This window comes from Agelaius tricolor, unplaced genomic scaffold (assembly GCF_023055355.1).
Source record: "Agelaius tricolor isolate 1412-34295 unplaced genomic scaffold, bAgeTri1.0.p SCAF_34, whole genome shotgun sequence".
Lineage (NCBI taxonomy): Eukaryota > Metazoa > Chordata > Aves > Passeriformes > Icteridae > Agelaius > Agelaius tricolor.
The window spans coordinates 3460569-3485482 of NW_027269294.1; the positions used below are offsets into that span (position 1 = coordinate 3460569).

The 24914-nt window shown below is 40.7% G+C and overlaps 1 protein-coding gene across 1 annotated transcript in view; it reads right to left on the reverse strand.

Moving 5' to 3' along the window:
- SEC24D (SEC24 homolog D, COPII coat complex component) overlaps window positions 1–13181 on the reverse strand; it is a 42566-nt gene extending 29385 nt beyond the window's left edge. The window contains exons 1-8 of the mRNA XM_071452305.1: window positions 13114–13181; window positions 9800–9982; window positions 8790–8916; window positions 7267–7415; window positions 5650–5922; window positions 4773–4894; window positions 1962–2073; window positions 520–647 (exon numbers count right to left, since the gene is read on the reverse strand). Of these exons, the coding sequence (XP_071308406.1) occupies window positions 520–647; window positions 1962–2073; window positions 4773–4894; window positions 5650–5922; window positions 7267–7415; window positions 8790–8916; window positions 9800–9938 (1050 nt within the window). The 5' untranslated portion in view covers window positions 9939–9982; window positions 13114–13181. The remainder of the gene's footprint in view (window positions 1–519; window positions 648–1961; window positions 2074–4772; window positions 4895–5649; window positions 5923–7266; window positions 7416–8789; window positions 8917–9799; window positions 9983–13113) is intronic.
- Between the last annotated feature and the right edge of the window lie 11733 nt (window positions 13182–24914).

Consider the following 24914-nt stretch of genomic DNA (forward strand, 5'->3'; position numbering starts at 1 on the left):
GGTCATTAGAGATGGTTATGTGAGAAAAGGTTAGTGCCTTCAAATGAGTGCTAAAAATGGCTGGTTACGTTTGTCTTCTTTCTATGACTCAACTCATCCAAGTAGAAAACCCAATTATCTTCTTGGTCTATTGTGAAATTAAATTATTTTGTAAAGACCTCAACGGAAAAACGTTGTTTCTTCAAATCTAGCTCTCCACACCTTAAAATTAACTTCATGCAGTTTGTGGTCATCCTCTTTTAATACCTTTGCCTAAAACTACGGAGTTCCAGCAGAGTAAGCAAGTGACAAAGGTGGCATGAACAAGAGGCAGTTGGGGAAACACCAGGAATCCAGGGGAGTCATCACTACTGTACCTTTTCCAAATGACAACTCCTGTCCTTTCAAGTTACACCATGGCCCAAGCACACCTCAGTCTTCTGCCGCCTCTTTACGAATTGGTTGTAGCAATTCCCAGTGTGGCTAAAACACCCTCCCCACCAACCCCACGGCCCGAGGAGCGAGCCCAGCGCTCCGTACCTCGTTCGGGGGCACAGCCGCGAAGGGCTGGATGACGGCCGCCAGGGGGATGCGGGCCTGCCTGGCCATGTCTGCCGTCAGCGGGAAGCAGTAGGTGCTGCAGCGCAGGTACCGGGGGCTGGCGTGGCCTGCAAACACCACAGAGCACTGAGAGGCTGCCAGGAGGAACCTGCCCTGCCCAGCGGCGAGCAGGAAAATCAGAACACAAAGCAACAAGTGCATGTGCCACATTCAACACATTCCTTCTTTTCCTCCCATGCAGGCTTTACCCATCTTTCTTCCTTATATCCCAGCCCATTGCCCCTCCCTCTTGTTAAATCTCTTCTTCCTGAGTTTAAAGCAGAGATTTAAACATGACAAGAATAAGCCAACAATTACTTGCAAGGACAATCTCAGTAGAGATTACTTGGAAACATCCCATATCTAGGATCTTAGAAGAAAATGTGGATGCTATCCTAGTGGACATGTCAACACTGTACATAAAGGGATGAGGCAGACTGATCTCTACTGTTAAGACTGCTCTCATGAGCTACCTCTGATTCAGAAAACACTGTGTCTGTCTTAACATCACCATGCTCACCTACATTGCAAAATACAGGGTGCAAAGCCACCACCACAGTTCCAAGAAGACACTCAGCACAGGCCCCTCAAGGAGAAGCTGCTGTGAGATGCAGGCAAGAGCATAGACAGGAGTTCAGGAATCAGCTTCCTGATGCTCCCTTTGTAACCAACAAACTGCAGCTCTGCTCAGTTTGTTGAAAGGAATTTCTTGGATCATCAGAATGGATTTATCCCATTCTCAGATAATGCCAAAAAATCTTAGTGTGTTTGTACATTTTATTCAAGTTATCTCAGCATTGATAAATTACTGTTGGGCTGAGTAAGACCACCAGTTTAACCTGTATTAAAATATTGAGCCTGCTGTCAAGAGCAGCATGTGGAAGATTGCAACTCCAGGCTCCAGGCAGAAGCAAAGGCAGATAAATTTTTCCTTTGGCCAGTGTACATCAACTAGACAGCTTGCACACTGCCTCTATCACTTGAATAGAAATTAATATCCTAAAAGGTAACAGTGCTAGTCTAGTCTTACTGCTTCTTCCAATGTCCACCTTTCAAATTTTCAGAATAATCCAGAAAGGATTTTTAACTTGAAATGTAACACCTTCAAAAATTTTAAGTTAAAAAGGAAAGTTGTCTCAATTATTCATATTCTTTGAAAGGCCAGGAAGGGTAGAGGAGGTGTTAAGTCAAGGAGTAAGAACTCAGTTCCCACTTCCCTCCTCCCCCCCTTATTTCCTGTTCAAATGAAGTTTGCAATTTAATGTACAATTTAGAGCAAATACCATCATTTTCAGATGAGAAATTTGAGAATTTAACCTTTTTTTATTAAATGATATTAGATTTCCCCTAGAAGACTCCCAAAGAGCAACAAGGACAGTTACCTTGGTCCTGGATCACACAGTTGGTGGTGACGAGGGGAGGAACCTGTCCTCTCGTGTTTGTGGCATAGACCTGCCCTCCCCTGGCAGCCTTATCATTCTCAATCACTTGGATCTGATGAGGAAGAAGCAAGAACAGCATGAGGAAGGTAAGTCATGCATTCAGCTACACTCATGAACAGGCTAAGATCTACACAAAGAAAGACTCTGGCTGAAGCCTCATTTATAACCATTTACAATATAATGTCAGGAAATATTTATGCAGCTGACTTTGCTGCCCAAATTCCTTTCCCATAGGCTGCTCCCTGTTACTTCTGCATGATCCCTCACTCAGGTTTAATGCTGACACTTTTCAGGATATAATCAAAGTTATGTAAAGCTGTATTTTGTTCCACACCAGAAATCCAATCACTGATACCATCATTCCTCCTCTCTCCTCAGCAACCTGGTTTAGAGTGCAGCCAAACAGCTGTGGGAGGCAAGAGGAACGAGACAGGGAATTTCTCAAACTGGCTTTGCCACTGCTGCTGGTACCTCATGGAATTGTGCCTTTACACTGCACATGAACTTCTAATAATAGCTAGGCAACTTCAGAAGCCTCTGTTGGAAAGCAAACAGAGAAGAAAAACTAAATTAGTTGCATGGAGTCTACTGATCAATGTCCAAGAGCTATTTCCTAACACACTGAAAATAGTCCGGGGCCTATAATTTTTTTTTCATCAATAAAGTTTTCTGTACTGCAATTTAAATATACAAGACATTCCTCAGAGAGCTTGTTAGATCTTCTGCTTGATTACTTTTCCCTGCCTCCCTGGCTTGTATACTTATAGCTAACTCTTGCATTAGAAGGAAAAAGGTTTTGCTCTAAAAAGGTCCACTGGCTCAAGAAAGCAAACCACTCTGAGACTTAGCTCTGCAAAGGATCAATGTGCCACGGTATTCTGCAGCTAACTGACCTAAATATATCATTGTTCTTGGAAATAATTGTTGACAAAGTCCAGATGCAAGTTTTCATAGATGTTGTCAGGGTACAAATCAGCCTCTAACATATATAAGAGAAATATAAATCAACAATGGCTACAGATAAGAAGTAAATTTATCTGGCAACACTACTATAATTATATAATGTAAATATAACAACAGAAATACACATGGTCATACTTATTCCTCGTTCTGAATTAGCTTTTTGTCCTTTACAGACGTTGACCCAGATCATGTTTCTTTTAAACATACCTTCTGATCCTCTCTGGAAGGCTTAAACAAACCTTTTAACCTATTTTAACATAGCTGTTGCAGTCACGGCTGTTTATACTGTGTGCATAATTGAAACAAGACATCAGCCCATGTTTTCATGCCAGACCTCCTTCTCTCCCTGCCCTTTGTTTTTTAATTAGACAAGATCATTTTATCCCTCTACTGTAAAAAGCATTGCACTGAAACACTAGGAATGATTGACTTAAGGGCATTTGTTATTTATACAGACACTTGATTCAGGGGATTTTTTACACAGTGCTTTTCAGTTAAAAATTGCCTTTAACAAGGCAATTGGAGATGTTACATTAACCCCTAAGGGATTACCAACAAGTATTTTTCCAAAGTTACGGGGGGTTTGCATCAAATTCATCACTGGGTAAAGAAAAAAAAAATCTTTTCTAGAAGGACAAAAGAATACCCAAATTTAAAGAAGCAAGACAGTTTCATACCAAACAGTGTGAGGCTTTTGCAAAAATGTTTCTCCTGTACAGCAAACTTGCCTCAGCGAGAAGTGTAAAATTCCTTCACCCAGACTAGCCTGCTGTGCAGTGGTGAAAACATTTTTTTAAAGTAGCAAGTTCTAGGTTGAAGCTTCAAGAATTCTGACTCTCTGAGGACCTTCTGAGCTGCCCAGGTGATTGCTAGAACCACTCCAAGTGTGGGCACCAGAACATTTTCTCCATGAGTTTAGCACACTATTGCTTTCTATTTCCATCAGCTGTTTCCAATAAAGAAGTTAAATGCTGCCTGTGCCTGACCAGCCCTTTCTCTGCACACCAATTAGACTATTTCACAAAGATGGATGCAAGCATAACCTTCTTTTCTCTAGCACCATCCTAAGAAGAGACACTGTCCCACCAGTGCGTGCTCAACAGCTGAGCCTCTTCAGCCTGCATGAAGCTTAAGCACCAGGAATATTCCAGGCTACTGAAATCTTTACAAGGCTGCAGCAACTGAAATGATGGCTCAGGAAAATAACTCCAGTTGCCTGAGAAACTCTTGAAATCAAAAGGCAAAGTGGCTTCTGAGCACATGACTTCTCAGCCTTGCCAGGACTGCACTTGCAGAGTTCGTGTACCTGTATTGTGTACAAATCCTACTTCTGGTATCTGGTACTAAGTTCAAGCCTTCAAACTTTTCAGAGTGAGAAGGAAAGCTGCAGTGAACACAAGCAGTTCTTCAGTACTGGTCACTGTCTCATTAAGAATCCTGTTGAGAATTCCTAGTGAAGTATTTCCTATAAACTATTTGGGACATACTCATGTATGAGTGTCCCATGTTCGATAAAGTTATAAAGCCTCTTCAGTACTCCAACTAATTTCATACACTAATTGATCCAAAACTGACAGCACAGAGTACAAAATTGCATTAATTAGAAATTGGAAGAACTAGAAGGTATGTTGAGAACCAAGCCATGTAAGTCACATCTAAGTGCCAAAGTATGTTTGGCAAAAAAAAACCCCACCAGCTAAAACGAACACAATGTTAGCATTTGTCATTGCTTTATTTTAAATGCAGCAGCAAGTTACATTTATAAAAAATTAGAGCCACATTACTTACTGGGCTTGGAATAGAGTCAGGATCAAGCTTCTTCTGTGGTGGGCCTGAGAGCTGTGCTGGACCACCAGGAAAAGCACCAGGATAGGACAGCTGGGATGCTGCCATCTGAGGACCATAGTTTGCTGCAGAGTTACAAATGATAATTCATTTCAAGTATTTAAGTTCCATTATCAATGCTTAACATCAACTTCTGCCATGCAATTAATTCTTACTCAGCTAAGTGCAATTCCTCTTTCCCCTCTGTTTTCAGCAACTAAAAGAATTGGATTTCTGTGGCTCAATTTGGCTTTAGTTTGTGTTTTTAAAAAGCAAGACCAACACCAGATGTGATAACTTTGGCTCCAAAGTTTTCAGGTTTTGTCAAGTAGGACAGTTAGTAGAGATTACCACAGCTACTCACGCCAGGCCATTACCTCAGTGACAATCTCTCCACTAACATCAGTCAATGCAAACTGATATCATTAGTTGGCTTTTTGTATTCAGTTACAATCCATTGCTGCTGTAGCAAAGCATTTTTGAAAGCTGCTTATGACACTACTACAATACAGAAAGCAGCCTATACCTTTACAGAGTGTAAGAAAAACACCTTCCTGTAGTGGGGTGTGCCTTCACCAATTACTAACTACTAATTCTGATTCTGATCCTAATTAATCTCCTTTTTCTTGTTACAGTCTCAACAGAGTGCTAAACTTGTGAGCAAAAGCAGAGCCTGTCTCAAGTGTACTGACTGACAATGCACATCCTTCCCTTCTACAGAAAGGGAACTCATATTTCATTTTCCCCAGTCAGCTAAGATTCAGTCATGAATGGACACAGTTCCACCAGTGATTGCTCCTGCACCTTTGTTTTCAAACACATAACAAACATCCTTCCCTACCTTGCTGAGGATGATATCCAGGCCCTGGAGGCTGTCCCGGAAGGTGCTGCAAGTTAGGATTTGGAGGGACAGGCCCAGGGACTCCACCCTGCCTGGCCACAGGAGGCAATGCTGGCTGAGCACCAAGGCCATTGACACTGTTTGCTGGTGGAGGAGGCAGCTGTGGTGCAGGAGGCAAACCCATCTGCGGCTGGCTTGGGGGCAGCAGCCGCGGGCCCTGGAAAGCCGCCGGGTGCCCGGGAGACATGCCAGAGCCTGGAGCAGTGCCAGGACCTGAGCAAGAGATGACAGCAGGTGAGTCAGGAATGGAAACCTCCCAAACCTGAGTCAAAGGTGCTCTGGTTCTGCTCAGTACATTTCTATAGCATACAACCAACACTGGATCCCATACTGACAGCACTGCCTTATGCGACTCTGTGTGCCAGACCACATGACAAATCGTGGTTTAGGCCTCAGCTGATTCGGTCATTTTATTTCTTTGGGCTCTACTTGCAATAAAACCCTGCAGCTGGGGCAGATAGGGAAAGAGTGAGAGAAGCCAGAGTTGGACAGTTCTTCACCAGAACACACATAGGTCACTCAGCTTTCAAAATACTACTTCATTTCAGAATGTGAAACAACATTCTTTTTGCTCAATAATCCATTTCTCTTAAGTGGCATGTTTTTGTTAGTCTGCTATTTGTATTTCACCATTACAGGTTTGATGGAAAATAAACCCACTTGATACTAAAAGATGAAACATGTGGGAATTATTTTGTAGACACTGGCAAGGAATTGTTGGTTGTTTATAAGATCCAGATTTCAATTAGAATTAAGAAGACTCTAGAAAGAGAGGTTTTTGAGACTTACAATCTGTAAACACTTATTACTTTACAAAACCTGCATTTTTTAATCAGATTTTCCCCCAAAGACAACACAACTTTAAAGAGAGCTAGAAGAATAACCAATATTAGGTTTGAAGCAAAAGAACGTGTTCATATACAAACACTGAAATACGTCTTCCGTCACATAAGTTAACTAAAAAAAAATCTTTACACTTAAAATTCAAGCCTCCCAGTACATAACATGAGAACACTGTATTTTATATAATTGTTTTTAAATTGTTTATATAATATATTTTGCATAATTTAAATTCATATCAGCATTCGTTGTTGGAAGTCATTTACATGGAAGCATCACATGATCACATCTTTATGGCCTAGGTTTGAGATGGTATAACATCAAAATAAATGGAGATAAATTTAGATTAAAACCCAAAAATGTTTAGACAAGAAAAGAAAATAGTTTTGTAACTAGAGAACCCGTAAAAAGTTGAGAAAAATTAAACCCTGTCTGCATATTATTGCTCATGCCTTGGCTGTTACTGACACATGCACGGAGTATTTTGAGAAACAACTTTTGGGGTATCAGAATTTTATGGAAGGTTTGTCAAACATCAATTGAGAATTAACCCAATACTACTCATTAAAGGAACTGGATGAGATAAAATGCTAAGAACTTAAGCCAATGATGGTGGTCAAAGGTCTCATTTTCTGTTTATACAGAACTTCAGTAAGTTTTAATTATCATAGTCTTAATGCTGTAACTGAGAAGAAGTCAATCAGATAAACCAATTACCATAGCTATTTATCTGCATGCTGTTGAGCTGGTCAGCAAGCTGTGCTGGAGAGGAAGCAGGTGCAGTACTTGGAAAGGCTGCTTGGGATTGATGACTGTAGGGAGGATAGGAAGGTCCTGTGTTAGTTGGAGGTGAAGGGCCTTGAAACCTAAAGGAAAAAAATCAGTGCAGTTATGCAAAAAAATTACATCTCTCAAAGATCTCATACCTCCTCAAGATGGTGCTGAAACAATTAATTAGGACAAAACCCTAATGGAGTATGCCCACATTCTGCTCAGAAAATGTACACTTGTATTAAAATACACAAAGGACACAGAGATTGCACATTTGTTTAATAAAAACAGGCAGTCCATGTTTGTTTGCACACTTGTTAGAAACAAAGCAGAGTGAGTATGGTATGGCAAAGTGAGAGCAGTAGTAACTGTAAGCCTGAAGATTAAGAAACACAAGCTTCTGAACATATCACAGCACTCCATGGCTTGTCCAAGCTTATAAAGAAAGACTCCCTACCAGGGATGGATGAAGAAGGTTACGAGAAAAATCTGTGAAGAGAAGAAAAGGAAGTGAGGAATGCTTGAGGAGTTCTCTGTAGTAGAGGAAAAAAGAAGATGCAGGTAGAGAAAAACTTCATGACTATCAGATATGGAATATGTGAATGCAAGAAAAATAACCAAAGAAAAGAAAGCAGTAACACACACATGGCTTAAAAAGGCATTTTCTACCAGACTATTTCACTCTGGTAAAATAAGATCCCAGGCTATGTCCCAGAGACAATCAACATGGATTTTCCCTTGTAAAACTGAGGATGAGCCCAGCTATTTTAAGAGAAGTGGAGCTCGCTTTACTTGAAATTTTTGTCTAGATACTTCCTGGCCTAGAACAGCAGCTCTGAGCAATTCTGAAAAAAAACAAGACCAGGTGAAGAACAGGAGATGTGCAGCTGTCAGGGCAATGATGGGAAGCTACAGAAGAGAATCAGTATTTTGCTAGCTAGGTCATGTCAACCTGACTCTATTCACCCTGTTTTGTCATCTTCAGGACAACCACCACTCCTCCCTATGCAGGAGTACATCATCCTGAAGAACTGATCACCAGTCTTTTTGGGTCCTCTTTCCCACAGAGAAAATGAAATAGCTACACAAAAACCACAGAAGGAGATGAAGATTTCAACCATACAAGAAGAATGTTGTTAAACGGTGTCTAAGGTCACTAAAACTGAAGGAGCTATGGGTACACAAACTAATTTTGCCATTCCTGGGAAATGTGGAAAATAACTAATATTTGACAGAATTAAATAAAAGAGCTGCATATTGACTCAAATACTGACTCATATTTACCTGCAACACAAATAATAAAATAAGGCTTGTGTAATAAAGCTTGTCTATCCCCTCATACAACCTTTTTGCAAAGATTTCTTTCTACAGCTTTCACCTGTCCCTGTTTTCTCCCCTTCCCATTCCTGCCTCCTTCACAGAGAGGTAACAGAGGTCAAACAGCTCAGGTGTTGATCCTTTCCAGTCACCTGTGTGGCTGCTGTCCTGGTGTACCAGAGCCATTCTGGAAACTGGTCTGGCTCAATTGCTGTGCACCAGGTGGTGGAGGCCCAACAGGAGCTGGAGATCCAAAAGGCACAGTTGATTTGGACACACCTGCAAAAGATTAAGTGCTTTTATGTAAAACCCTGTAAAAAGAACAAGATGGGCAAGAAATGCAAGTGTGCAGCTCTGCTCTGGCATTAAGAATAACAGGTTTGGGTCACCCTGCTTAAGCAGAGGTGTTGGACCAGAGGTCCCTTCCAATCTCAGTGATTCTCTTGGAAAGCACAGATTTCTGCTCAGTTATAAAAGCAGATACAAAAAACTAAGAGAGAGTAAAAAGCAAACAAACAGCAGTTTATAACTTTCCAGCAAAGAACCCAAGAGGAATAGTAAGAAAAAAACAATGAACAAACAGACACAGCAATTAGCAGTTTGGGGCAGTGCTAATTCTCTGTCACCCAGTTATATTTCAAGGTAGAAACAAGAGGTCCGTTTGATTTCAGAGGCCAAGGTAAGAATGGAAACTTAAAACAACTTGTTAAAGTAAAAACAAAAAGAGCTTCCATATGTAGAACCTGCTCTCCTGTGCTGAAAAGTGTTCCTAATTCAGACCTAGTATAGTGACTGTGAAGAAACTGTGATTTATGTAAACAGCAGTGTTGAATGAACAACCTTTCAAGAAACTGTATTTCTTGAACTAATTTCCCTTTACATTACTCTAACACAAAAAAAACCCATCTGGTACAAAAACCAGTATTTACCTCAAGTATTCCAATAAGTCAATTACCAGAAGCATTTCTATCTGAATTCTGACTATATTCAGCATTTGATTAGAGGAACACAACTCCTGCTGTCTTTTTAGAGAAACTGGGTAAAACTTTTTTTCTGTTTCCAGTTGCAGTATCAGTGTAAAATTTACACACAGTAGAAAGAGATGCAAAACACCAGTAGATAAAGGTAGAGTCTGAAAACAAATTTTAAGCCAAAATAATACCTGGTTGAGGTGCTGAGTATGAAGAGTTAGGGTCCCCATAATGTCCATAATGAATTGAAGAACTGGGTGGTCCAAAGCCTCCTATTCCTGGCTGGGATTGGGAATATGGAGGAGCTGCAACATAACCTTGTTGACTCATAATGGCAATTTTCTCATTCCAAGTACTGTGTCCTCTACAGCAACCTGCAAAAAGGAAAACGACATTCACTCATATTCATCACTCTCTCTGCATTTTAAAAGGCTATGAATAGTATTCTCCCCCCAAAAAAGATAAAAGACACATTTGAAGGCAAAAAATTACCTGAAGTCAGGGGCAAATATTGGTTTTGCTCGATAGCTTAGTTTGCTCAGCATTACCACATGCTGCATTTAAATGGGATTCACCTATCCCAAGCTCACAGAGAGAACTGTAAGCAATGGATGTGCAGATGGAAAAAACTCTCAAAGGAAATTCCCATACTATTCTTTTTACTGGGAGAGCCTTGACTTCAGCTACACATGGAAAATACCCTGTGACTCCAGCTCCTCAAATACCAGCCATGTCAAAGAACACAGAACTCACTGAGAAATCAGCAAAGGCAGAGTGACCGCAGCAGAAGACTCCCCCTAACAACGACTTCTCCTGTGCTAGCACACCTTATTTTACAGGAGGTGTGGAATACAACACCAGTTTTCCACCAAACCTTTTACAAACCTTCTGCATCAACCCCACTCCAAGCAAGTGATGGGAAGACTCCTTGCTTTTGATGCTGGTGAAACAGAGAATCAAGTACAGGATACGGAGAGTTCCTAATTCTGGTTGTCTTCTGCATTACTGGCCCAGGCCTGAGCAGCCTTTTTACTGCAGAACTCCCCAGTGTGCCAAAAGTGAGCACAAGGCATCCCACGAGGGACAGCTGAGGCAGTGTGGCCTCAACAGCACTGTATGCTGCCCTTGCTTTTATCAGGCATCTTCTCCCTAAGTTTCACATCTTGATCCTGTTGTTGTTAAATAAATGAAACAAGCAACCCCCAAAGTGTGATAGACAGCAATTCAGAAGAGTTTTTTAATGATGAGAGCATTCACAAGATATGTAATTTCTTTCTTGGAGTCAGATTTCGTTTAACAGGACAGAGTAACATTTTAGAAAACTTCCAGGAAAGAGTGTCCTGGTAATTGCCATCATTTTTAGAAGCAAAAAATCTGAAGAGTCCTGCATTGACAAACCATATGATTGTATTTCAACAGATCAGTTTTCAGATACAGAGCCCTTGCCACCAAGGGATCTGAAAAGTTATTAAAGTTGCACACTCTGCAGCCTTGATAACAAGATTCCTCTTTTTCATGTCAGAGCTTCCATTTTGATAGCAGACTGAATTTGACAATAACAGAATTTCGCTTTCTTGAAGCCCAAATTAAACTGTTATGAGAAATGCTGAGGATCCAACCTGAACAAGCATTTACTACTCTTGTAGAGTCCCAAGCACATAAGCCAGTCATTCTAAAGAACTACACAATATAAATTAGCATTTCAGGTGTTAGGTGTTCCTTTGAAATAGCTTTCCCAACCACCTGTACTTCACATTCTTAAACTCAAGCCATGGAGTCATTTTTAAACATGGAAACTGGATGAGAATAAAACACTACTTGAGTTTCAGAAGCACACACAAAGGCACCTTGAAATTACAACTCCAAGAACACACAGATAAATTTATGCTGCACTGGCACATGTCAGTAGAGAAAAGTTATCCCTACCAGAAAGCCCATTCCTAGGCTTCCCAAACTAAACAGACATTTCTGAAGTTAAAAACCTCAACAGTTTTATTGATCATCCACATCAGACAAGAAGGCTGGTTACAGGGCCTGGCCCTCTCCACATTCCTCACTGCAGCACAAGATTTCTCAGTTGCAGTGGTTAACTGCTCCCAGGAGTTAATCCTATGGAGTTTTCTCCTATTTATTGGTTAACAAGGTAAGCACAGGAAGAAGAACGAAAAATGTTTAATCAGAGGCTTGCTGAGGCCAGCTGCACCTTCTTCCCTCCCCCACCTCCATCAGAGAAGACGCGGCAGTAAGAGCTTTAGTTGTTCCAAAAGACACTAAATTAGCATTAAATTACCTACGCACCAGCACAGACGTACACACACTTTATATCTACGTAAAGGAAGAGATTTTCACTTAGAGCCAGCTGCACCTTAAGCTGCAAGAACATTCGGAGGAAATTACTTCCTCAACAGCTTACTCACACACACACAAGAAAAAAAAAAATCTTGCCACGTCAAACTTCCCACAGACAGTATAAACACAGAGAGGTTGTGCTGAAGTGAGACAGAAGCTCTAAGCACAGATGAAATAATACAAGTTCTTCCACACAGTTCCAGACTCTATTTAGCACCAAGGACACTTATTCTCCTCTCAGGATAGGTATATATACCAACTATCACAAATGAGTGCTTTAAGGTTGCCTGAAGGATTATGAGCATTTCAGAAATTATACCGTGGGGGTGTGGATGCACCACCACACCATGAAAAGAGTTCATAGAGAAGGTCATGAAAACTTTTTTTCTCCTTGTCTCAACACTAGTTTACCTTGTATCCCATAACCCGGGGAACAACACCAACACTGAAGAACAGCTGTAAAATTTAATTGACCTCTATTACCGAATAGGCTGTCAACTTTTTCAGAGGATCGCTGCACCTATGCACCGCTCTGCTGTCGTTGGGAATATGTAAAAGCTAACTATGTGCAAACAGAAGTAGGACAACAGAAACAAAAACAGGCTCGAGTCCTTGGCTCCCTGAAGGAGAAGTATCCACTTTGTATTTGTTCGGAGACACTGCTCTCCCCAGCACGTCGTGCAGGCAGCGGTGCCGTCCCTTCCCTCGCAGGGTCAGTGCGGTGCCCATGCCGGGGTGCGCGCCTCTATCACACCCGCCGAGCGAACACCGCTGCACGCACACACCGCATGCAGCACAGCCACACACCTATTTCTGGGCTCTTTTCCGGTACCACACTGCTATGAAAGCAAAATCTCATTTTTTTCCCCGTTCGCTGTCAAGCTTTACTACATCTTTGCATGCATGTAACTTTTCTATCCCCATCGCCTACGAGCTTTCAGCCACCGTAAGCTCGCAACAGGTCCGGCCCGGCGCTCGGAGCCACCGCCCGCCCCGCGGCAGTCGGTACCTGTGCCCGCCCGGGGCCGGGCTCCGCCGCTGGCCGCAGCCCCCGGGCTCGGCGCTGCTGAGGGCGGCCGCAGCCCCGCGCCCGCCGCGCCGCCCGCGCTGTCCCCGCGCTGTCCCCTCAGCCGGCGGGGCCGGTTGGGACCGTTACCTGCGGCCGCGCGCCCGCTCCCTCACGCGCCCGAGTGCCACGTCTGAGGCGGCCCGGCGCGGGCCGCGCCTGCGCAGTGCGGGCAGCGAGGCCGCGCCCGCGGCCGGGCCGTGCCCTCCCGGCGGGGGCGAAGGGCAGCCCGGGGCGGTCGGGCTGCCACGGAGCTTCCTTTGTCCCGGGGATCCATCCCGCTCCGAACACGGAGCCCGGTTACTAAAGGGACACTTGTTTTGCTTCGTTATGTGCTTGAAAAACAGAATCACGGAATGAGTTAGGTTGGAAAAGACCTCTGAGGTCGCCGAGTCCGACCTATGACCGAACGCCACCACGTCAACTAAACCATGTCCCTCGGTGCCACGTCCAGGCCTTCCTGAAACGCCTCCAGGGACGGTGACTGCACCGCCTCCCCGGGCAGCCCATTCCAATGGCTGGTTATCGATTCTGGGAGAAATTCTTCCTAATGTCCAACCTAAACACCCCCTAAAGCAGCTTAAGACTGTATCCTCTCATCCTGTGGCCAGCTGCCTGGTCGAAGGTGTATATATGTATATTTACAACTACATTTTACACATATATATTTTGCATATCTGTATGTAAAATTATGCCACCTGTATATCTCCAGTGAAATATGATGCAGGTACTTTACCTGTTTGCATACTCTGGTTTTAATTACTGTCCAAGTGCATTTAAAAATGCTGCCTTGGTTACAGGATAGGTGATGTTTTTCTAATTAACAATGTAGAAACATGGGAGTAACATGAGAGAGATTGGAAGTAACATGAGGAAGATGTCTTTGTAAAGTTACTTTTCTTCCCTATCACAAATAAACATAATTGTGTTAAAGTAAAAAGAGACTGGAAAAAAAGCAATCACTCAAAAAATCACAGAATCATAGAATATCCTGAATTAGAAGGGACCCACAAGGATCATCAAAATCCATCTCCTGGCCCTGCACAGGACAGCCCCAAGAATCACACCACAACAGCTATGTAACTCACGTGTATCTGGAATTCAGGCTCCAGAGGCTTTCTTGTCCTTGTTCTACAACCTTATTAAATCTTCTGAAAGTACTAAACAGTTTTACCTAGAGCTATACCTCAGTAATGGCTGTGAGCTCAAAACAAACTGTCCAAAGCATTCATTGCTGTACAAAAATATTCTGAAAAAACCCCCGGAGCCTTTGAAGCAGATGTCATAATGAAGATAGACGGTGGCATCCTTTACATGAAAGATTAACTAGAAACCTCAACAAGCAACACAAAGCAGGCAAGAACAGGGCTTGATCTGTCTTATTCTTGCTAACCAGAGCTAGATTCACCACTAAGTAATATAAGCTGGTTTTCTATGTGTTATCAGAGCCAATACATTGGATATGTCAGGGGCAGTCTAAAAGCTTTCAAATCTCTCCCAACTGTCTAATCAGAATGGAAAATGTCATCCCTGAGGTGACAAGCATCGGTTAAACTGGATGTGGTTTTGTGGTTTTGATACTGCAGGGTATCAGTGACTCTTTCATAAGCAGGATGCAAACCAATGCCTTTCATCATTGCTGTGCTGTAGTTCCACTCCTCACCCTTATCTCTTTTCCTGGTTATAACAGACACATTAAAGTTATGCAAAAGCTCTTCTGAAATACGACGCCACTGAGGAAAATAACCGGTTTAAGTTTGGACATTGCCTATTTTGCCAGGGAGACAGGCAGCCACTGTCCCAGCAGTCCTGCTGTGTCTCTCTCTGAGCTATTAACAGTGAGCAGCTGTGGATAACTCAGCACTGAGGAACCCTGCACTTACTTGGCCACTGAATCCTTACTATCAGATTTCTCGTCCCAGAAATCAGCTCCAGTGAAACCGAAACATGAGATCAGCAAAAGATACCAAGGAGAAGCCATGGCACTGGAAGTTCCTCCCTTAATTCAGGCCCATTTTGGAAATGGATCCAGATACCTCTTTTTTTCGAGGATGCTCCTGTTGTCCTTTAGCCTGGCACACTGAGACAAAAGGCATGCAGCATGTCACAGTCTGCATATTTGGAACTACAAGTAGGATTTATCTTCTGTTTTCACCTATAACATTTAAAGTATTTTAAGATTTTCAATTTCAGAAATGTGGAAACATCATTAAAGACTAAAGTGTGTTTTAGGTCTGGAATATAATTTCACATGAGAATGTGAATGAAATGAGAATGCAGGATTGCTAAACTATTCTAAGTAATTGTATTAAATAATTTTAATTAAACTGTGCCATAAAATCTGAGAATCAGACTGGTTTGGTCTCAATCATTGTCAGTGATGATGAACTTGTAGGTTGAATTACATTTCTTAACAGAATTAATTAAGTTGGAAAATTTATCCTGTAGTGGTACCTATGCAATGCTGCTGATAATCAATGTGATTTCATACATTTCAGACCTAATTTGGAGTAGTATACAGGCTCTAGAAAAGGCTACCTCAAATCTTTCAGAGACCATTATAAAATTTGGTTTTTAGTTATTATTATTTTTCAAATAATTTGAGATTGGACCGTTCCCAGAAATTACTACTGGAGGTCTATAAAAGCCCCAGTTGAGCAAACCATGCAGATCTCCTGTCTCTATCTCATAGCACAGCCCATTTAGACAATGTGTGTGTGATTCCAGGAAACCCTAAATCCTATCCTAACCTGTTCAGTTACTGCATGTCCTTAAAATACAGCATTGCTACAAGGTGCCAGGAAGAATCAGAACAAACCTTTCCCTAGGGGAAGATGTAGGCAATATTTGGTATGTTCTTTAAAGTAAACACTATTTCATCCCAAGGAATAGTTCATAAAACTCCAAGGATTACACATTTTAAAAAATGCTTCTTTTTGTTGAAATTGGTTTTCTTCTTTTATTTCATTTGTATGTCCTTCAGGCAAGCTACAGGTTTGCTTTTGCACATCAGAAGGGTCCCAAGAGCTATTGACGTAAAAATATACTTTGTTTTCTTATCTTGCTTACCTATATTCACTAAAATCTTCTTTAATGCTTTGCTTACTGTATATTTAAGGTCTATGAAAACCAGCTTACAGCTCAGTGTAAAGTGCTTTACAAGAAAAATGGAAATTATATTTAAAAATATTATTTGATTAAAATGAAGGCAAGGACTTTGGTATAAAAAAACCAATGAAAGTTTGAAGGAATTATGTTCCTCACAAAAAATCATGTGTCAGATTAGAAAATGCTATATGAAGAAAAAGAGAAGATGTAATATTTCAGAAATCAGAACACTACTGTCAGAAGAAACACATCAGTGCTGTGATTTGGCTGCATTTCTAATATAAAAAGCTAAGCACAGTAGAAACCTGAAAGAGGGTACAGCAGAAGTGAATACTGATATTTTGATTCAACAGTCTCAAAGGCAATTAGAAAATATTATTGGAGTGCACCCTTTGAACACTGCCCTATAGGGAATGAAAACATCCAAGGGTTTTCAGAATACCAGACTGATGTCTGCAGGCCTTGTTATTCAGCACAAACAATACAGCAATGTTAAAATCCTGGCCATGCATTTATTACTGTATATTTTATGTACCCCATGTTAATAGATACTTCCTACAAGGACTGTCCACTATCACAAATGTCAGCTCAGGCCACAGTAAAGGAAGAATAATTCCTGACTGGTTTGTTGGGTTTTTGTTCACCAAGGTAACTCAGGCTGTGCATCAGAGCACCCAGGACCACAGTGAGTCCTGGCCAGTCGAGGAGGTCACTGGGAGGCCCTTAGGGATTGCTGAGCACATGGATCATGCCAGTGAATCTCCCTTTTTCCTTCTGCTGAGTGCTGACCTCCCACTCCACAGTGATGGTGAAGCTGTGCTACCCCTCAGGCTGCTTCCAGCATAAAGACATCCTGGCACCTTGTGCTCATTAAAGTTTCCAAACTATTTTTGGATGAGAAGAAGTGTGAATCCAATTCCAATTCATAAACTTGTATTCTGTTTGTCTGAATTCATCTGCAAATTCATTTTGACTGATTATACATTCTATTCCCTGCTGTGAACTGGGATGTTTTGTTGGTTGCTGGTAAGCTTTAGAGCAGCTGCACTGCTTCACCCTAGAAATGGCTGAATTTTGTTATATCCTGCAGAGGATGGGAGGACTGGGAGTGTTTCATTTCTTCCCTGCCCCAACCCTTTTCAACATCACTGGCAACTGGGAAATCCACAATGACTGCCCCTGCTGTCTCCATGCTCCCTAACTCCCCCAGAGGACAAAAACCAACCAGCACAGAGGGCGTTCACTGCCTACCTCAGACACTGTTGGTAGAGTTTGCTGTCACTTCTGCAAAGCAAAAAATTCTATTTAGGCATGAAAAACTACATGCAAGTGAAAGAGTACTTAATGCTATTATTTATTAATGCTATTATTTACTCAGGAGACACTCTGGGTCTTGAGAACAGGGCACTTGCCTTAAAGCCAAGGTCCTGATCTCCTGTTAAGTTGGTCCCCTTTTAGCTAAAACCACTTTCTTTCCCTGAAACTCAGTTAAACAGAAATTTTTATAAAACGCTTTATGGTCCACATGTGGTAAGTTCTATGCAAGGCACACGTTACAAAAGCAAATGTGCTTTAGAAAAATGACTGTTTTCTCCCAAAAAATACTCTCTGGCTAGTTCAAGACTCTGGATTTCCCAGTATCTGCAAGCTGTGAGACTCCTCTGCTTACTCTCACTGACTGTTGCTATTTTGGTTTTCTAATGAAATCAACATTCTGGCAACTTGATCCGGAACATTTACAGGAGATAGATGTGGTGTTCTGAGAAAACTGCTGTGATGTTTCAGTTGGGGAATTTAGATTCTTTTTAAAATTCATTTACTACTGTCTAAGATGCATGAGAGTGGAAGACTGCACTACCTGTGCTTAACAAAAAAACCCCCAAGACTTGATTATCCTGCTGTAATTGCTACTTAATGAACTCTAACATAAAAACAAAGATGAGGTCTTAGTATAATCTGATTAATAATGTATCCCTTATAAAGAACTGTGAATAAACATTAGGCCATCAGTCTGAAAGAACAGCAGAAAGTTGAACCAGCCTTTCTCTGTTTACCTGCTGAATGTATGGAATTTCTCAAACATTGATATATTTCACTTTTACACTCAAAAGCATCTGAAGCAGCTTTATTTAGACTGGGTTTCATTTTGCTTCCTGCTTGTCTTTAAAATGTCTGATGTAGTAGTGAGTCTTGCTATAGAGCAGTACTCAAACTTACTAGCAATAAAAAAAAGAGTAGCTGACTGAATTCTTCATAACAAACTGGTGATTTGACTGAGTTACTTAAGTTGCAAATACTTCTATGTGTGTTCTTACTTTGACTGTGCCTCTGCTTTACTCCACCGTTAATGTTAAATATTAGTCTTGATCACAAAGTAATCTGTAAGTTAACCCAAAAATACTAGGTTCATGCTATATGGATACCTTTAGTATAAAGCAATTGATGCCTTCCCCATGATCAACAAAAATAAACATCAGAATTACTTTTTTAAAAAATCCATCATGTTATTTTTACACCAAAGAAGCAACAGAGGGATAGGACATGCAGCTGGAGTTAAAATTAAGGGCAGGAGCAAAATTCCATGCCATGCTTGGTGTCACAGCATGTGTGGTAGCTTTGCCCTGTGGAAGCACATAAACCACTTGGTCAGCATTTGCAAACACGGGCAGTTGTCTGGAAAACAGACAGATCCAAGTCAAGGCCAGCTACAGAGTACATGACCACCAAAAGCAGAGGCCTGTACCAGAGGCAGAAGGAGCTGAGAAGTTTGGGAACTGGTTCGTGGCAAGAAGATGCAGTGCAGCAGGCAAGGCTGCAGGATCAGCAGGGGTTAAATATCAAGGTGTTTTTGGAGGGCAGATTTTTCCAATAGAATCTGCTCCACTTGGAAAGGAATTAGTTATCAAAGAGTTGGAATTCTTGTTCCTATTGCCAGGAATGAAGATAGCTGGATTGCTTTTTAATCTATCGCAGTTATTTGGATGGAAGGCAACATTTCATGCAGGGAGGTCCTGGTTGTGTCACCTCTGGTTCTCTGGTAAAGCCTAACCAGAACCATTCAGAGGCACAGTGAGCAATGCTGTCTGCCTTTTGCAGGCAGGACTTGATGCCAAGGTGACTTTTTATGCCCTGCCCTTTTGCCAGATGCTGTAGTTGGAACCACCAACATGAGACCCTCTGGGGCACACACTGAGCAAAACCCTTCCCTGCAGCTGTGAGCTTCACAAACCTTACAGCTTATTTTGTAATACAGAGCAAAGAGGGAAGGAAAGGAGGAGGAGGACCCAAACTATCAAACTACCAAACTAAAAGCAGAGAATTTCAGAGGTTATCATATTCCTCAAGGTTTCTAGCAGCTATTTCTCCCATTTTCCAGGCCCAGACCAAAAAAAGAATTTTCCAGTGTAGTAACAGAACCCAAACTTCCTGAGCGCTGTACTATAACTCAGTTTTTCTCTGCTTCTCCTGTTCTTGTTTTCACTATGGAAAAAATCATTCTTAGGAGCCTTCCAAGTAAGAAACAATACCTGCTTTAAACTGCAATGCAAAAATAGTTGATTTTTATGCTGGACTGCAGCCATGCATGTAATTGAGCCCTTTCCAAGCAACCAGTCAAGGGGAGTGAATCACCTCTACACTTGCTAACAGGAAACAAAATTTAAAAGATAAAATCTGATGCAGGAGAGTATTCATCAGACTAATTTTAAATATTTGTATTCAATCCTAAATTCCCCACTAAACCATATTTCAAAATTTAGTAGATTATTTGGACCTAATTCATATCTCAGCTATGATGAAAATATATTTTCTAACTGAATATGATGTGATTACTCTTGATTAATTTCACTGTGGTACCTCAGAGGAGAATTTGGCATGGTGAATTTCTTTAGCCCAACACGCTGGCATGAAATGTTCTTTCAATAGGAAGAGAGGAGACCATAAAATCCAACTATTTTAGATGAACAGATGGCTAAAAAGTGCTGTGTTACTTAACTGCCCCCTTGAAATGACAATTCAAAGAGCAGGATGAAGCATTAGGGCAGAGGTGAGGAAAGTGAAACACCTGCTTGCATTACTTACATGCGTGTTCCGTTCAAGGCTCTTCCAAGCTTTGGCAGAGAAGATCAATTTTGATTCTCATAGGCTCTTTTAGGAAGAATGTGATGCAGCATCTCCCTGCCAAAACCAGAACAAAAATGACATGTAAATAGCTTTCTTTTTACTTTGGAGGCTTTTATCTGAATTTTTCCAACTACTGAAGCCAAAAATGTAGTCATCCCATCTCCTGGGAATCAAAATGAAAAGGAAATACACACCTAAGAGTCTTTCCAAGTCCCAAGAGTAAATTAGTTCTTACTTGCTAAAACACAGGGATAAGTAAAACCAGCAGTGGAATGGCACCTGGAAACATGAATTCTAGCCCAAAACATTACTCCTAGATTAATAAGAAACAGTAATTTCAGCATCACAATTTTTTCCCCATGTTCACAATGAATGTGTTTTACTTTCTCTCACAACAAAGTCTTGTAGCTATTTTGTGAATTAATTTTTGGACACAATCTGAAATCCTTGTCTTTTCATAAAGGAAAACCTCAAAATAATTTTCTCCAAGAAGTCCACAGGAAAAAAAAGTTAACTTCTCTTTAGCTAGTTTAGGAAAGTATTTCCTGATTATCCGAGACTGGCTGTGGTAGGAACAGGTAGGACAAACACCAAAGAAACATGAGAGGCCTCTTCCCCAAATTCTTATCTCTTTGAGTTATCTATACATTTTTATACATTCTTATGTCTTATATTTAATGGTGCAGGTCTTTGGCTGCAGAGGGCCTGCGTACATGATTTGAGAGCTGCTCCTTAATTGGACAGTAGTTACATTCTCTACACAAATTTCCATTTACTCTTGTATAATTCAGCAATGCTCAATGCTAACAACATTGTTTCTGTGTTTTGGAGGAAAGTGGCTTCTTTTGCCAGTTTATTTGGATTTTCCTCCTCACAATAGATCCAGAACTCCTGATCTAGGATGACACCCAGTAACCTAAATGCTGAGAAATAAGCTCCTGTACTTTTCTGTGCTTATTCCACTGTGCTTCATTTGCCAGTCTTGAAGCTGGGGAAAAAAAAAAAGAAAGCAGGGCTACTTCTAAAATTCCAACCCATCATACAGTACCTTGCCATATAATCCACTTTAGGAATTAAAATTAAAAGCTTTTACCTTTACTGGTGAGGAACTACTCATGCCTAATATGAGTGTGAGCAGAGTTTTCCTGTCTAGCCTTACAGGTAGCTAAGAATTATCTATGACTTGTATATTTGATTTGTTTTCACTAAGAACTTGGTATTACTGGTTTTGGTACCCTTGCCTTTTTGGTACTTAATGTCTGTACTTCCAGTGAGCAAATCCATCTGGCAGTGCACTGCAATGTTCCTCATGCAATCAAAACATGTGGATTTTATTAACTTGTCTTGTAGGACAAGAGAGTTTTGTTGGGAAAAGATGAAGAGAATCAGCTTTAATGGATGTTAGCTGGAGCCACGCATTTGAAGCTTCCATCAATATATTTAATTCACATTGTCATTTTGTACCTCTTTTGAAAATTAAATCCTTTCCATGTGTCTCTGTTCCTTGTTGCTTCTGAAGTCAGGAGAAAAAAGACTTAAGGGTAGCAATTAAGCAGAAGTTTATTTTTCTATTTCTGTAACATTTGTGGAAAATGGTATTTGCTTTTGCCTTATGTAACTACTGAATTGTAGGACTACAAAAGAAGGTATGTTATTAGGCAATGATTTGGGAAAAGAACATGTGCTGAGGTGCCTGACATTGCCCAGTTTGCAGAAGCCACTTCAAAAAAAAATAATTTGAAGGGATATATTGGAAGAGGTTGTCTTCCCTTCATTGGAAGAGACTGTGTGCCATGATTTCTTAAGTGGCATGGCTGTGATTTTATCATTTTTTTCATTAAACCAGCTATATATTTACAAGTGAGGGATTTTCTCCACATAATTAACAACACAAAAAAAAAATAAACAGAAAAAGCCCCCCAAAACCAATCCAAACTAACAAACAAACAAAAAAAAACCCACCAAGAACCCACCAAGCAAATAAGCACTGGCTTTTTTTTTTTTTTCCTTCCCCCCCCCCCCCCGCCCACTGATTCTCCCATTTGGCTAAAATCACATTCTACAATTAATTGGGAATTTTGTTAAATTGTTTACAGATGATACAGTTAAATCTAGAAAGCAGTTAAAATAAGTATTATTGGAGAACTAGCTTATGTTAATTTTAATGTGGAAAAAAATCAGATATGAAAAGAAAATGAAATGCAGATAAAGGAGGAAGCCAGACCATATGGGTACTTAGAGCAGTAAAATGCTGCCCATAAATTAGAGATCATGATATCCCCTTTCTCTCTGTCTCTTCCTCATTACTAAGGAATGGGTGGAAATGTTTGCATTTTTAAAGAATCCACACACCTAGGATACTACTGTAGGTGAAATGAAAGCTTTGCTTTTATTGCTGGATGAAAAGACAAACATATGTCTTATTTCTTCTCACATTTGAAGAATGTCTTCTGAACTCAGCTGCAGAAATACTTGATTATTAGATTTTAGATAAATCCACTTGTAATAAAACTGTTCAGTATCATAAATTATGACAGCACAAGGAGAAAATATATGGACAAGTGGCAGCAGATGAAGCAAAAAAACCCTAAGAAGTGGTCACCAAGACCACACAGAGCTTTAAAGGAATTAAAAGCTGAAATAGCTGACCATTACTGAGATTAGAGAGTGCCATTTTTTAGCTCAAGTCTTCCAAGAGAGACTCAGAAAACAAGAAGTCTGTCAGCCTGATATCTATCCAAAAGAAAGAGGTGGAAGCTGTGTTATGGAACAGTGGACATCTGGATAAATATGACTTATCTGGGAAGAGTTAAAACAGTTTTCATAAAAGGAACTCCTGCCTCACAAACATAAGGCAGCTCTTTGAGGGGATCAAAAAACACGTGGATAAGGGTGATCTGATTGATCTTGGATTTACAAAAGGCTTTCAACAAATTCCTTCACCAAAGGCTTTCAAGGAAACTAAGCAGCCATACCATAACATGGCTTAGAAGTATAAGGTGATACACACTGGGGAAAAAAACATTAATTCACATATAAAACTACGTGCTTTGAACTAAGCAGCAACAGACAAGATTTGAAGATTTTGAAAGGCAATTCCAGGAACACATTAACTCTACAGTGTCTGAAAAAGCAAATTAGGAGTGTTGGGGTTAGCAACCAGAGAACAAAATAGATATCATCGTGTTATTGCACAAATCCCAACCTTGTCTGCTCCCTGAAGCATATGTGGTGCTGCAGACCCTCATTTCAAAAAGGACTTAGAACTAAACAGGACATAGAGAAAGAAAATGAGGAAAATGAAAGGTGTGAGATCGTAAAGGATGACTAATCATTCTATTCTCTCTTTGAAAAAAAAGGCAGATATGCAAAAGGTCTGTAAAATAAGTGCCTGGGGATTGCTTGGTCACAGTTTTCCTTGATCCATGAAGCAGGGGACATTAAATGAATCTAGATCCAGATTCAAGGCAGAGAAGGTGATTCTTTATGTCAGTATTTAGTTAGGGATGACCTTCCCACGCTAAACTAAAGATACTAAAAGTTATGTGGGCTCAAGAGCAAACAACATGCAGAATTCATGGAAGAGAAATTCCACTTACAAAGTACAGAGCTGCCACATCCAGCTGAGGAAATCCTTGAGTGGAGGCTCCCTAGGGAAAGACATGCACCATTTTCCATGTTCCATTTTCCATCTATTATCAGAGACAATATTTCAGGATAGATGGTCTCACTTTGGCTATTCTACAAGTGTGGCTATTCCTACCTTATCACAGCTCATCCAGGCTGTTGTGCTGGGTTTCTTGACTGGCAGTTCTTGAAGGGAGATGAGCAAGGGGAAGTTTGATCTGGAAATGTTGTAATACAGATCTCATCATACAAGATGAGATTGAAGCCAAAGCTTTCCCTGTATTTGGACACAGACAGATTTTGAGTGAGTTCTGCCACTTGTCATTTTCCCAGTTTATAGGATTATTTGTGACCCAAAGTTTTATCACTTGTTGCCTAAAACTGGATCTTTAGGTTTTAGCGAAACAATGAAGATGGTGGGAGTGGTTAAATGGCTGTAGTTAACATTAGCTTGAAATTCTCCAGTGTATTTTGAAAATAATCTCAGAATTGATGCAATTTATTTAAGATCTAGAAATCAGAGACCAAAAGTCATAAACTCCAATATGGACTCCACTTTAATCTTGATGTCCAGTTTCTGACCAGGATTCAGAAATCCCAAAGGATGCAGGAGTGTAAAAAAGGATATGAGTTGTATCAAAAAGCAAAACATGCTTCAGCAAAAGCATTTAAGAAATTCATATAAAGCACCTGGGAATTGTTAAGGCCTATGGAATGTTCTTTGAGAGATTAAGACATAGGAAGCTTTGGGTGTCCCCATCATGGGAATAGTTTAGTTACAGACTTCAAATGGTTACCTGCAGAGCAAACAAGAAATTAGCCCTTAGAGGAAAGCAGCAATTTGTTTGAAATTGTTGTTAGAAAACTCCCTCAACATGCTGACAAGCCAAAGTTATTTCTCCTATTTTTTTTTCTCTTATCAGGATCACAGCTCTTGTAAGTTCAAGCGAAGAGTCCTGTATCACTTTAAATGGACCAGGTTAAAATATCCCCAAAGCTTTATCATACACCAAAATCACACAGATGTTCTGACT